This window comes from Choloepus didactylus, chromosome 17 (assembly GCF_015220235.1).
Source record: "Choloepus didactylus isolate mChoDid1 chromosome 17, mChoDid1.pri, whole genome shotgun sequence".
Lineage (NCBI taxonomy): Eukaryota > Metazoa > Chordata > Mammalia > Pilosa > Megalonychidae > Choloepus > Choloepus didactylus.
Genome location: NC_051323.1, coordinates 67,028,619 through 67,044,232, shown reverse-complemented (window position 1 = coordinate 67,044,232; position 15,614 = coordinate 67,028,619). Strand labels below are relative to the sequence as shown.

The following is a 15,614-nucleotide window of genomic DNA, read 5'->3' as shown; positions in this document are numbered from 1 at the left end:
GTCAGACGGAAATGAGAGGGTTAAGGACCAACGAAAACACTGGTATGTGATCTCAGCAGCCTCCCTCCTACCGTTATAGACCTTTGGCAGCCTCACATGATCTCGACATCACCTGGTATTCATTCTCAAACAAATCCTTATCGCTCTCTCTTTTTGCTGTAGTCAGTTTACGTGCTCATCTCAACAGGTACTGTTTCGTGGTATTTATTTCAAAATTATAGACTGTATATAAACTGCCATAATAAAAATGAATGCTATGAACGTAATCCTTGAGAGAAGCGAGGAGGGATCAACTGGCATTACAAAACTGGTCACTAAAGCAGCTGGGTGGTATAAACGTGTGCACTGAGAAGTTTTGGACAAGCCAGGCTTCTGCCCCGCGAATTCTTCATAAACCTCCGCGCCCACGCCCTCCTGCCGAGACCCGGAGACACTTCCGGTTTCTCTGGCGGTTTCTCAGTCACCACGGAGGCTTCGGGGACGCTCGGCGGCTTCCTGCGCAAGCGCAGTCTCTCTTCGCCGGGACCCGGCGGGCGTGAGCCTCCACGCGCGCGGTGCCGCCCTCCCCTCCGTCAGCGCCCGGAAAGACCCGAGCGCGATCGTCTGCAGCCCTGAGCACACCTGGGGGTGGGGCCAGATTTGGCCCCGCCCCTCTCCCCGCCCCCACACAGCGAGGAGCGCGTGCACCTCGGCCCCGCCCCCGCCCAGCGTCCCAGCCGGCCGGTGCGCCCCGCGCGCGCCGCGCTCCCCGCTCGGTCCTCGTCAGCCCCGCGGCGCGGCCATGGCCTGGCAGCGGCGGCCCGACGCCCGCGTCTGGGCTCGCGGCGCGCTGGCCCTGCTGGCCGTGGCATTGTGCGCGCCCGGGGCCCGCGGCGGGGCGCTCGAGTGGTACTCGGCCCTGGTGAGCACCGCGTACGTGGACCCGCAGACGAACCGGACGGTGCGCAGCGTCTCGGAGGACGGCCGCTTCAGCGACAGTTCGCCCAAGGAGGGCGCGCAGGGCCTGGTGGGCGTCCCCCGCGGGCCGGACGCCGAGGCCTGCGCGCCCGACACTCGCTTCCACGTGCCCGCGCCCGGTGGCCGGGGTGCAGTGCCTTGGGTCGCCCTGGTGGCCCGCGGGGGCTGCCCCTTCAAGGACAAGGTGGCGGTGGCGGCGCGGAGGAACGCCTCGGCCGTGGTGGTCTACAACGAGGAGCGCTACGGGAACCTCACGGCGCCCATATCCCACGCGGGTGAGCCGGGGCGGGGGGCGCGGCCGGGAGGAACCTTCGGGGCCGCCCTGGGTTTGCTCCGCGCGGCCCCCTGGGGTGCTGCCGGGGGAGGGGGACAAGTCTCCCGACCCGGTGGGATCGTCTCCTGTGATCGCTGAGTTGAAGGAAGGTGCCTCCTGGAACAGGGGCCGGGGAGAATGAAAGGAAGGCAACCCCCAGGCTCTGCGCGGTGGGAAAAATCGCCTGGTTCATGATGGGCCCACTCTTTCGGTTCCGCGTTTCCCACAGTTGGTTGGGGGAGGAATTGGAGCGCTTCCTCTGCGCACTCCAGGGTCAGACCGTCTCTTCCCCAAAGTGAAGGAATGGCCTGGTGGCTCAGAGAGCCTGTATGGTGAGAATATTCTAGACTTTGAGTGAGAAAACCTGGATTGAAGTTCGGGTGTTTCCTCACTTGCTAAGTCTGGGCTTAGGGTACCGCCTCTGCCTGCAGGTCCTATTCATTGACTCGCGTTTAGGTGAAAATACACAAGTTTTTCTGTTCCTTTAAGGGGACGCCTTGCATTGGCTCGGCAGTGCCTCCTACACATTCTCGGAGCGCCTCGGGGCTTCTTGAAGCTTAAGGGCAGTTTGAAAGTCTTTCTCACTTTGAAAAAAATCATCCTTGGAACTGAGCTACGATGAGGTGTGACCAGTCCGCAGTAGGATGAGTGTGTTTCTATTGATGCCTTCCAAGGTCACATTAGATTTATGTATCATAGCGTTGCGAACTTGCTGTGATTAAAATCTTTTTAAAGTTTCTGCTGCTCCTAAAGTCAGGCATCCTTTTCCCTGAACTTGACGTTTTTTGGTTTCATGGATGGAAGTTCAACAGCTTTGGGTAAAATGAGGCAGAAAAGTGACCTTGGCGGAATGAGAAGGGAACTAGTGGGGAGGTGAGAAAGTGGAGTTTGTCCAACAGCACTTTCGAGACGCCTGGCAGTGAAGAATGGGGGAGATGCAGAGAAACAGAGGCAGAAATCGCAGGGGGCAGGGAGGGTGGGGTGGGAGACAGTAATGGATATTTGCTATCTGATGGGAGTGCTCTGGTAGAGATCCCGGAGAGAAGGTGGGATCTGGAATACCTGGGGAGGGGTTGGCCTCAGCCAGTAGAGGGGAAGCTCCTCAATTGCAGCAGGAGGGAGAAGGGAGAGGTGGTGCGATGACAGATGACCCCATTGTACCCAAGCCATTTCTCCTGAAGACGACCAGAGGTCCTGTCACATTTCACATAGCCTTGCAGATACATCCTAGCCACAGTGAGCCCCAAATTTAGTGCTTCCATCAAAGAAAAGGCATTTTCTTTTAAATGGAAGGGCTCATCAAGCCATAGGTTTTCTAAATCTTACTGCCTTTTTCTTTTTTTTAAACATCAATCTCTTTCCAAATTAAAAGTACTTGACCTAACCATGGTTTAACATTGCTTGCTTGTATTATTGACGTATAATTTATCTAGGCCCTGAAAATTTAATGCACATTCATTTTAACCCCACTTCTGTTTCCATTGTCGGTGTCCATTGTAGCTTTCTCAGTTGAGAATAACTCTGAGAGAAAAGATAAAAGTGAGGAAGCTAGCAATGTTTTAAAAAGGTGTAAAAAAATTATTTTGGAGGTTTCAGCATTTGCAAGCCTCAATTCATTTGTGGGTCCAGCCAGTAATTTTTAAAAAGTCTGTGCCACTTTTATGCTAAATCATTAACGCTTGTCCTTTTTTCCTCCATGTTTTATACAGATTGTTTGAAATAAGTTCTCTGTTCATCAGAAAGCTACCTACATAGCATCATAGATTTCACTTGCATCTTTTCTTCCTCAACTTGATTGTTTTGTAATTGCAGTTAAGCTTTTTTTTTTATTAAATTCAGTTTTATTGAAATACATTCACACACCATACAATCATCCATGATATACAATCCACTGTCCACAGTATAACATAGTTATGCATTCATCACCACAATCTATCTCTGAACATTTTGCTTACATCAGAAAGAACCAGAACAAGAATAAAAAATAAAAGTGAAAAAAGAACACCCAAATCATCCCGCCATCCCACCCCATTTGTCCTTTAGTTTTTATCCCCATTCCTCCACTCATCCATACACTAGCTAAAGGGGGTGTGATCCACAAGGTCTTCACAATCACACTGTCACCCCTTGTAATCTACATTATTATATAATTGTCTTCAGGAGTCCAGACTGCTGGGTTGGAGTTTGGTAGCTTCAGGTATTTACTTCTAGCTATTCCAATACATTGAAGCCTAAGAGGTGTTATCTATATAGTGCATAAGAATGTCCACCAGAGTGACCTCTTGACTCCATTTGGAATCTCTCAGCCACTGAAACTATTTCGTCTCATTTTGCATCCCCCTTTTGGTCAAGAAGATACTCTCAGTCCCACGATGCCGGGTCCACATTCATCCCTGGGAGTCATACTCTGCGTTGCCAGGGAGATTTACACCCCTGGGGGTCAGGTCCCACGTAGAGGGGAGGGCAGCGAGTTCACCTGTCGAGATGGCTCAGTTAGAGAGAGAGAGGGCCACATCTGAGCAACAGAGAGGTACTCAAGGGGAGACTCTTAGGCACCATTACATACAACTTTAGACTCTCCTTTGTGGTAATGAGCCTCATAAGGGCAAGTCCCATACTCGAGGGCTCAGCACATCAAACCGCCAGTCCCAATGTTTGTGACAACATCAACACCAGTCCAGGTGAGGATGTCCAACACATCCGCACCTTCCCCCAGATCCTCAGGGCTGGGGAGGGGGAGGCTGTAGATATATTTTTTATTGTTGCAGTTAAGCTTTGAGGACTCCAACTTGCTTGAGGAATCGATTCCTTCCAGATCTGAGTGGTACCTAATGAGTTTTTTTGAATTATAATCTTAATTATAACTTATTATTTATAAATATTCTTGTAATTTTTCTCCAGTGTCCCTTTATTCTTGGTCATTTAATTCCTCTGTTGTTTTAAATTAGTTTCGGACAAGTAGATGCTCTTTTCTAGCCTTTTGTAACCTTTTTTGAGAGTCATAGATGTATTTAAGAATCTGGTTTAAAAAAAAAAAAAGGCTGTGTTCCTCTTGCAATTCCCCCTCCTGCCCAGATGCAAATATGCCCAAATACACAAACATTTGCACATAATTTTAAGGGAATGGATGAACTCCCTACAGTCCAGTAACCCAAATTAAGACTCTCATTGATTTTCATTCATTGTGGGAAACAAAATTATCACCAAAGCCAGTCAGGATTTCACAGGAGTGACCAAATGAGATGAAATTTATAAAGAGGGAACTAGACTGGTATTTTGTGAAGTGCCTGCTCTGGGTCAAAGATGGAAATAAAGACTTTCTGACCTCCAAGAGCATACAGTATAGTAGGGGAATAAAGTAAGGGTAAAATGAAATAAGTGATCAGGGCTTCTTATATGGTACAGATTACAGTTGACCCACATCTCCTCTAACGTGATTAAAAAAGGCATCTTCCACCATGTGGAATGTCTTAAGTGCTAGAATAAAATGTTGAACTGTATTCTGGTTGAAGGTGGTTTTTGTTTAGTTTTAGTTTTGGTTTTTAGCAGCATACTGACTTAGAGTTTCTCAGCCTCAGCACTGTTGACGTTTTGGGCAGGTTAATTCCTGTGCAATTTATGGTGTTTAGTAAGACCCCTGGCCTCTACTCACTAAATGTCAATAGCGCTCCCCTTCCCCTCTTAGCTGTGACATCCAAAAATGTGTCTGGAGGTTGCCAGGTGTCCAAGGGGGTGGGCAGAATTGTCCCATTTTGAACCACTGACTTAAAGGGAGTTGCATTTGGTAGGAGTATTACTGATGGATTGGATGGAAAGAAACTAGAAATGTAGTCCAGTTAGACTGTTGGGCTTGTCCAAGTAGAAATATAAGGGCTGGTATGTAGCGATGACTGTAGAAATGGAAAAGAATGCCCTCACAGAACTTGGCCTATTTGGGGACAAGCATACAAATGTATTATGATTTCTTGAGAACAGAAGAGAATTAAAATGGAATGAATGGAATTAAGAAGTTTGAAGTAGATAGAAACAATTATATGGTAAATGGGGCAAAATGTTAAAAATTGGTGGATCTCAATATATGATGTAAGGGGAATATGTTTGAGTTCTTTGTATGGGTTTAGTATTATTTTTGCAACTGTTTTATAAATTTGAAAAAAAAAATGTATATACACATACACGCACACAAGAATTCTACAGTGCCAAAAAGAGAACTGAATTTATTTCTGGGTCCTCCTAACATCCTTGTCAACCATAAAGTGTTTCTGTTTTGCTTAATGGCTTCAGATTTCTGAAATATTTACTTTCCTAGTTGGTGTACTGTTTCCCCTGCTAAGGAGCTGGTTGTTCTCCTTATCAGGTCACTTGAACCATGGTACTAGAAGATAAACCAGTTTTTCAAATTGATTCACTCATGTAGAACCCCTTCCGTGGGCCATCACTGTGGGTTGCTGTGGCTACAAAGGTCAATACATAAGAACAGTTAGCACTCATCTAATGAGAGAGAGAGAGACACCTGTAAAGAAACTGTCGCAGGTGTGTAAAAGAGGTGGCTCAAAGAATCGTTGATGCTTTGAGTACACAAAAGGGCAGGTGCTGCTGGAAACCCTTAAGTTGAGCCTGAGCTGATTGGGCCAAGTTGAGCTTGAGAGATTGGACCAGGAATTCTCCAGGGAGGGGGGAAAATGGTAGCGTGAGCATGAAGTTAAAGTACTGGAAAAAAGAAAACCTGAAAGTTCGTGGGATCCTCTTGTTAGAACTTACAAAGATGTATGTGTTGCTGCCTGAATTAATTTTCTAAAGCAGAAATCTAATCCACTAGTTTAAATATTTCAGTAGTTACCATCCCCTTCAAGAGACTGTTGAAATTTACTTTAAATAGTCTGTTTGTAAAAGGAAATGGTATAATAGACTTGAATATAACCATCCCAGAATTTTGAAGCTATTTACCAAAACAGAATTTTTTTATTTAACAAGGTGGTAAGAACACAGAAATTCAAAAGGAAGTGGAAATATACACAATTTTATTTTTTGCCACAGAAGAACTTTAGATTGTGTTATGGGTAATTTGTCTTGCTAAAAAAAATACTGTGTTTGGTATTTATTATTATTCAACAAGTGGGTTTATGATCCATGTATTATGTGCAAAGACATTGTGCTAAGTGGAAGACAAAAATAAAGCAGAAACTGCTTTCAAGGAGTTTGGCCGTCTAATGAGAGCTGGGATGGGGGTACACATTGTGCAAGATTAGTAGCAGTGTTAAGGCCTAGGGAAGAAAAAAATGCCAAGGACTCTCTCCACAGCCCACGTCTTCAGAGTTTTCCTGCCTTCTGTGAAGAATTCAGCTATTTTCTTTTGAAATAAGTTGTGATTTGCTCTCACATGCCAGTATGGCATGGTTGTGCAAAATATCCTGAGCAGCCTTCACTTGGGGATTGACCGAGAGGATGGGATGCCTCAGGAGGGAAGGGTAGGGTCGGGTGCACACACAGTGGCCCTCAGTTTGTGTGATTTTACCTAACTGCCCTGCGTCCAGTTCCTTGCCAAAAATGTCCCAGAAAAGCCAATCATGGGGTAGAATGAGTTTCCATTCTGAGATTTACTAATTTAAAAGGGTTCCCAGAAGCAATCTTGCTGCTTTGGTGTATAGTGTAGCAAACTGTTGAGCCCTCATTGTATGCTATTTTTATTTTTTTCAGTAATTTTTTAAAACTTAGTGGACTGAAATTAATTTCCTAGGTGAAAAATTTCAGGTTGATAAATGTTGTCAGCTCTCAGGGCATCCTTCTGATATTCATTGGAGCCCATAGCATCCCCATCCCCACCTGTTTTGAGACTTCAGGCTTTCTCTAATCTCTCTTAATCTTCCTGCTCTCATGCATTCATTTATTCAAAACTATTACTCAGTTTTATGTGCCAGGTTGTATCCTAGGTTCTGGGGATGATGAAATGAACAAGATACGTAACATATTTTAGTTACTGGCCAAACTGGACTAGTCACCATTCCGAGTTTTTATAATGGCTTCACACACTGGAAAACCTCCCCCTCATTTGCCTGGTAAAGTTTTCCTGTTCTTCAGGGTGTACCCCAAATGCCACATCCAGGGGACAATCTCCCTTTTACCCCAGATGAAAACTACCTCACTTCCATAACTCTTTGTTATTACACTTTCTTACTAAATAAGAGACAGTCCAAAAGAGGATAATTCTCATCCCCATTTTATAGACGAAGAAACCGTCTCACAGAGAATTGATTTGCCCATACCCAGAGAATGGGAAACAGTGTGATTTGAGCCCAGGTGTATCCGGCCCTGAAGCCTGCGACCTTTCCCATCCAGCCCTGAGGTCGTGGAGAAGGTGGGCAGGCCAGGGCTGCTGCCAGGGGCGGGGTCCTCTGACCTGAGCACTGGCTTTTCCAGGGAGACTGTGACAGTGAGCAGGTCACTTAAGATTTCTGAGCCCTTGATTGTAGAATAATATAGCTTCTTTCTGCTTCAAGGAAGATATATATATATCTAAAAGTACTTCAAAGTTGTTTTTCCCCCATTACCACACAAAAGAATGCTATATCGGTAAAGAAATTTTATAGCATAGGAACAGTTTTGTTTTCCACATAAAAGCTTCTAAGTAATGGGTACCTGTGGGGTCCATTATACTATTCTTTCTACTTTTATGTGTGTTAGAAATTCTCCACAAAAGAGGGTTTATAAAAAAAGACTTCTAGCTTGAAAAGTGCCATATAATTGTAAGTGGTATGATGCTCATAATTATTTCCATACTCCTTAGATACTAGATGTTTATTTTCTTGATGACAGGAAATGCATAACTCATTACTGTGTCTCCCCCAAGGATGACATGGGATTAGGAACTCCAGTCTTGCTGAGTGGTACTTACAGGCTGTTCCAGTTTGCTAGTGCTGCTGTTATGCAAAATACCAGAAATGGATTGGCTTCTATAAAGGAGATTTATTAGGTGACAGATTACAGTTCTAAGGCCATAGACGCGTCCAGACTAAGGCATCAACACAAGGATACCTTCACTGAAGAAAGGCTAACGTTCACGACACCTCTGTCAGCTGAGAAGGCACATGGCTGGCATCTGCTAGTCCTTTGCTCCTGGGTTCTGGTTTCAAAATGGCTTTCTCCAAAATGTCTCTGGGCTTCTGTCTCTCTTAGCTTCTCTCAGCTCCCTGCTTGGTTCTCCTGGGGCATTTCTCCCTAAGCATCTGAGAATCCTCTCTTAGCTTCTCTGGGGCAAACTCTGGGTTTCATCTCTTAGCTTAGCATCTCCAAACATTCTGTCTGCATCTCCCAGTGTCTCCAAGCATCTGTGTTTATGTGGGCTCTTAGCTTCTATCGGGGATTACAGATCTTAGCTTATCTCCAAAATGTCTCTCTCAGCTTCACTGAGCTTCTTCTCTCCGTGAGCTTTCTTAAACGACTCTGGTGATCTAATCGAGACCCACCCAGAATGGGGGGTCACGCCTCCATGGAAATGATCTAATCAAAAGGTCTTGCCCGTGGTTGGGTGGGTCACATCTCCATGGAAACATTCAATCAAAAGGTTCCACCTAACAAGATTGGATTAAAAGATGATGACTCTTCTGGGGTCCGTAACAGTTTCAAGCTGGCACACAGGTCTTAGGTGAAGGGTCAGCTTCTAGAGAGCAGTCACCTTACAAGGTGTTTCAGTAACTGAATTCCAATGGCTGAGGTCCAGAGTGGATTTGCTACAGTTTAAATTTCTCTCTTCAATAAAAAGTGTTATAAAGTGGTTTTAGTGTAATACCATAGAACATTCTTTATATGCATTTTAAAGTTATTTTTTTGAATAGGTAATATATGCACAGAGTATAGAATTTTTACTACGTGAAATAAGACTACCACTTGTGTCGTTCAGCCACCCAGTTCCTCTCCCTGGATGCAGCCAGAGTTCACACTTTCTGGGATCTTACTCCAGAGCTAGCCTATGGTAATATGAAAGGGAGAGAGAATGAGAGAGAGGGTGAATGTATTTTATGATAATATGCTGGCCACACAGTTTTTCATGTTGCTTTGTTCCTCTTCTGTCTCCATTATTCTATATCAGTCCCTATAGAGCTGCCTCAATCTAATTTATATAATTATTTCCTTATGATAGACATTTAGATTGTGATAGTGGAAAAAAAAAAAGAAAAAAACATTGGCAATAAACATCTTTATATTTACCTCATTGTGTACATATGTTAAGTATATCTGTGCAGTGACGTTCCTAGGTGTGGTATTACTGGGTCACAGTGACAAGAGCATTTTATAACTGTTGATAGCTGTTATCCTCCATGCGGATTGTAATAATTTGCTCCCCAGCAGTGTCTGAGAGTGCTGACTTGTGCTCACTCTTGCTAATACACCATGTCAAACCTTTTGATCTTTGTAATCTGATAGATAAAATGTTTGTGTTTGTACCACAACTTTTCATAGGTTCAAAATCTGTTTGTTGAGGAGGGAATGTTAATGCTTCAAGGGTTTCTTTTCGGGGTGATGAAAATGTTCTGGAATTGGATAATGGTTGCTAAAATACTAAATAAGCTGAAAACCACTGAATTCTACACTTTAAAAGGATGCATTTTATGCTATTAGAATTATATCTCAGTAAAGGTGTTATAAAATGCATTTGTATTTTCTCTTCTGTAAACTCACTGTTTGTTTCCTTCACCAGTTATTCTATTGCCTTTTCTTAAAATAGGAAATTAATTTTTTATCTTTGTTGTGTTACATGTATTTTTTCCCAGTTAGCTGTTCTTTTAACTTTGTTTTTGCTCTCTTTTGCCCATGCAGAACATTTTCGTTTTTTTGTGTCTAATTTTTTTTATTGCTTTTTATTTTTTTAGAACTTCTGAGGTGATTTTTCATAGTTGGAGAGAATTTTCTTCAATATTACGTGTATATAGATATATATATTTATTTATTTATAACTCCCAAGTTTTATTTATTTATTTATTTATTTATTTATTTATTTGTAATTCCCAAGTTTCTTCTGTCCCTTTTATGTTTCCTTTTTTGGAGGAATTTATGTTGGCATAAGCTGTGAGGAGAGGATGCAGCTTTTTCCCCCTGTTGATATGCAGTACCCCCCCCCCTTTTTTTTAATCATCTTGACACCATTGATTTGCAATTCCACTTTTATCTTTTATGCATTTGGGTCTATTTTTGGACTTTTTATTCTGTCCCGTTATTCAGATTGTCTTCATGTACCAGTAATACACTGTTTAACTTACTTTAACTATAAAGGGTAATTCAGGTATTACTGTACAAAAAGTTTTCCTGTTCATTCTTACATATTTTCCCTAATTGAACTTTAGAAGCAGGATTTTTAGTTTTCTTAAAAATCCTATTGATATTTTATGGTGGTTGCATTAATTTATAGATTTATATGAAATTGATTAGTTTATGTCTTTTCTATTTTTCTTTCCTTTTTTGGGGGTCTTAGGTCTGCTCATGCCTTTGGAGCAATGTTAAATAATAGTCATCGTCTTGCCTCCCAGATTTTAATGGGCATGCTTTAGGTATTTTGTATTGATATTGATACTAGACAAAAGTGGTAGGTTCTCTGCCGGATACACAGAACAGCCAATCCAAGACAGCAGGGTTTCAAAGAGAGAAAGTTTATTTCTAGGCGCAAAGCAGGATATCAACGGCCTATTGGCCTAAAAGTATGTCTCCCTGAACTGCAGTAACTCTGACAGTTTTATCAAAAGATGGGCAGGTTTTAGGATAATGAGCATAGTGGCTCCAGATGATGCAATGAGAGGTGATCGAAATATTGAGCATGTGCAGACTGATTACATGCTTAGTCACAGAGCATATGTAAGAAAATGGCAGCTTAATATGATAAACATATTATATAAATATATATATATAATATATAAACATGTAACATATACCAATTATGCCACTATACCATGTACCAATGTAATATATACATATAAACATAAACATTAATAAACATTAGGGGTAGTCTTTAGTGATCATAAGGCTCTAAAGTTACAAAATCACATAAAATGAGTGCAAGTGAAGGTTAGTCACAAGGTTAACCACAAGGTTTTACAATCACAAGGGCACAAGACATTATCGGAGATCAAGGCAGCTGGATTACAGTTCAGAGATTTCAGGATTTTCCCTCTGTCTGTTCTAATATACCAAGACAGTAAAGAAGGAATATCTATATAATGATTCAGTAATCATAATCATCCCTTAAATCCTAACTTCTCTGTTACAACTCCTCCCTCTGATTTGATGACTTTCTCAATCTTGATGAATATCTGGGTGATAACCATTCTAGCTTCTTCATGCTGAAAAGGGCTTTGACATTATGGGGTAGAGGGATGAAACTACTTGTATTTGGAGCCAGGTACTTCCGGGTTTCAGGGCTTCTCTGGCACAGGAACAATCCGGAGGCTTTAAGTCTCTGAAAAATAAACTTAATAAGTAAAGCTTTTATAGAGTCTTAGATAGAGCCCAGGGTATTCTTCAGGGTTTTCAGGGATGCTCTTGGTTGGAGCTTGGCATACTATGACAGTATGCAATACCTGGCTGAAACGTGCATAAGAGTAACCTCCATAATGATCTCTCAACTCTATTTGAGATCTCTTAGATGTTAAAACTTTATTTTATTTTATTTCTTTTCCCACTTTTTGTCACCCAATCCCACAATGCCAGGACTCATCCCGGGGAGTCATGTCCCACATAGGGGGGAGGGTGTTGAGTTTATTTGTGGAGTTTGGCTTAGAGAGAGAGGCCACATCTGAGCAACAAAAGAGGTTCTCTGGGGCTGACTTTTAGGCATTAATTATAAGTAAGGTAAGCTTTGCCATTACAGAAATAAGTTTCATAGGGGCAAGCCTCAAGATCAAGGGTTTGGCTGATTAGATTGGAAGCCTCTATTTCTTAAGGGCATAGCAGGAATTCCCCAGTTGGGGACATTTGATAGTTCCACGTTTTTCTCCAGTCCCTCAAAAGACTGCAAATGCTTTTTTATTTTCTGCCAAAGTACTCTGAAATGCATCAAAGTATTACATTAACCTATATAGAATATCAAGATTTTATTCTCTATTTTAGGTTCCATGTCAAATAAAGCTGAATTCGATTGTTTAAATAAACTGACCAGACAAGTTAAATTAGATAGCGTGCTACAGAAAATTTAAATTGTGGACAAAATAATCATCTCTTCCTTTGGTCTCATGTAGAAATTAAAGACCTAAAATATGAACAGTATCATTTCTTACCCTGTATTCTGATTTACCTTAGTCCTAACCGGTTCAGCTTCATTCACATCTCCATTTGAAGTCTGATCTCTTTTTCAGTTTCTTCAGCAGTTGCTGTATGGAGTAATGCTGACCTTCAGAGGTAGAGAACTCTAATTCTGAGTTTTGGGTGTCACACAGATAACCAGAGTTCCAGGGAACTACCAGATTATGCACAGAAGCAAAGCATCTCAGAATGTAGAAGTTAAGGCTCAGGAATAAATGTGACTGCCCTAAGAGCTTACAATCTAGGTCCGAACTTTCTTATAAGCATTTTCTAAATGAAGCTATTTTCTTTTTATTTTTAATAAATATTCTCTATTGTTAAGTGCTTTCTTTCCTTACCTTTGTTTTTTTTAACTTATTTTTATTTTTAAAAAGTATTCTGTTATTAAGTGCTTTGAAGCTATTTTCAGAAATAAAAACATATGACAGTTGACTTATATTGGGGTCATCAACCACAAACCATAGCAGAAATTTTGTCCTGTTTCACTTTTACACATTTACCACGGTTATGTTAATTAGCACATAGAACATAATTTATACACTTGTCTTGCTTCTCTTTTAAAGTCCCTTTTTGTTGAAGATGAAATTCTGACATAGCTGACCACATGTACTTTTAGAGAAGCATTAGAGCAAAGTAGTGTGACCGACAAGTAAATTTCGTTGTTTCCATGATCTATAACCTTCTTCTAAGAATAATTAAAACTATGACTAACAACATCATACTGATATCTAACAACATGCAGATCAGATTCAGGATATAACATGGGTAGTGAGAGCACTGTCAAGTCTTGAGAATTTTATACAGTCTCTAAATGTATGAATAACATTTCACCCATACAAATTTAGCTAACAGAAGGATAGGAAATTCCTTTTAATTATTGTAACACTTCCCAATAACTTCCTGTGTAATAGGTTAAACTGTTTTAGCACCTCATCTTTACAAAGTGGAAGAACAAATTTTTTGTAACAGTTTTCTTTTAAAAGTGAGACTTGTCTTCTAAAATAAAGGATGATAAGGTCAACATATAAATATCAACAAGGATACTATTCTGATATCTAAAACCTTTGTCTTCTAGACAGAGTTTCCAAATGGTTAAGAAAATACTTCGTAACTTTCATTAAAGGCAGATCAACAATCCACATAATTTTAACAGAGAGAAAACTAAACTCCAGATTTGTATGAATAAACAGGCCTATCAAATTTTTGGTCAGCATTGACTATGACAGACTTCACTTTCACAGACCTTCTACAACTTTCCATATCCATTCAGGTCTTGTTTTACATTCATTTTACTTTAGGACAAAACCATACTCCGTTAGACATGTTTATTGGATCTTAATCACCAATGACTACTACAAACAATATTCACTTTCACAAACCTTTTACAACTTTCCATATCCACTCAGGGCTTGCAGTCAGCAATGACTACAAAACAGAATTCACTTTAATCAAAAAATATGATCGTCTTAGTATGGTGAATAATAAAAACACTATCCATCCCACCAATAGTATTGATCCAGACTGCCTGCAACTAGAAATAAATTTGACAATAAATTTACAAAACTTTGAACATGCATACTACCCTCCAATAATAGTATTCATGAAGGGGAGAAGAGACAGATACTACAAAATAATGGAAGAAGAAAAAATTTATGCTTGGGTTTGAAATGCAGCCAGGCATTTATATACTTTATTCTCACAACATACCAATAATTATTTCACAAAATGCGCAAAATCTCTCAGTCTAATTCGACACCACCTTCAAAGGTCAGAAGGGACCTAATTTGAAATATAATAAGCTCCTCAATAATTAAGGGATTTATATCCAGGAAAGAAACTCAACCTTTTATAAACAAATTGAGTTATGGCTTCTGTTCCAGTTTGCTAAAGCTACCGGAAATGCAATATACCAGAAATGGATTGGCTTTTATAAAAAGGATTCATTAGGTTACAAATTTACATTTCTGAGGCCATAAAAGTGTCCATAGTAAGGCTTCAGCAAGAGGATACCTTCACTGAACAATGGCCGATGGTGTCTGAAACACCCCTGTTAGCTGGGAAGGCACATGGTTGGCGTCTGCTGGTCCTTTGCTTCCTAGTTGCATTGCTTTCAGCTTCTGATTCCAGTGGCTTTCTCACTAAGCATCTGGGAGTCCTCTCTTAGCTTTTCTGGGGCAAACTCTGGGCTTCATATCTTAGCTTTGCATCGCCAGACGTCTGCATCTCCAAGCATGTGGGTCTGTGTCGGCTCTTATCTCTCTCCCTGAGCTCTCTTAAGGACTCCAGTAAACTAATCAGGACCTATCCTGAATGGGTGGGGTCACATCTCCATGGAAATAATGTAATTGAAAGGTCCCACCCTCTACTGGGTAGGTCACATCTCCATGGAAACAACCTAATCAAAAGGTCCTAACCCCAATAGGTCTGCCCCTACAAAACAACATTAAAGAACAGGTCTTTTTTATGGGATACATAACAGATTCAAACCAGCACAGCTTTTAAAAAAACTGTTTCAGAGTTTTTTGGGTATAGTTCTTAATGATTTATTCTACATTCTTCCATAGCAATCAGTCTGTTTTGTTTTTCTCTTTTGGGACCAGTTTTGGTAGCTTATGTTTTCACTGAAAATTATCCATTTATCCAAGTTTTCAAATACTTATGCATAGATAAGCATTTACTTACATTTCTCCTAGCTTTCTATAGATCTTTTGTGTTCTTTATTGATTTCTTTGTGCTTCCCCACAGGAACTGGAAATACAGTGGTAATTATGGTTAGTTACCCAAAAGGAAGAGAAATTTTGGATCTGGTGCAAAAAGGAATTCCAGTAAGAATGGCCATTGGGCTTGGCACCCGCCATGTGCAGGAGTTCATCAGTGGCCAGTCAGTGGTGTTTGTGGCCATTGCCTTCATCACCATGATGATCATCTCACTGGCCTGGCTGATATTTTACTATATACAGCGTTTCCTGTACACTGGCTCACAGTTTGGAAATCAGGTAATTAAGGATAACTCCTTTTTTAACCTGCTTCTTAAAGATAGTTCATAAATACTTCCCAT

General features: G+C 41.2%; 1 protein-coding gene across 3 annotated transcripts in view; it reads left to right on the top strand.

The window, feature by feature from the left end:
* Window positions 1-713: 713 nt before the first annotated feature.
* The window catches only part of RNF149 (ring finger protein 149), a 29,602-nt gene continuing 14,701 nt past the window's right edge, over window positions 714-15,614 (top strand). For all 3 annotated transcript variants that reach the window (XM_037806458.1, XM_037806457.1, XM_037806459.1), the window contains exons 1-2: window positions 714-1,232; window positions 15,302-15,552. In XM_037806458.1, the coding sequence (XP_037662386.1) occupies window positions 782-1,232; window positions 15,302-15,552 (702 nt within the window). In that variant the 5' untranslated portion in view covers window positions 714-781. The remainder of the gene's footprint in view (window positions 1,233-15,301; window positions 15,553-15,614) is intronic.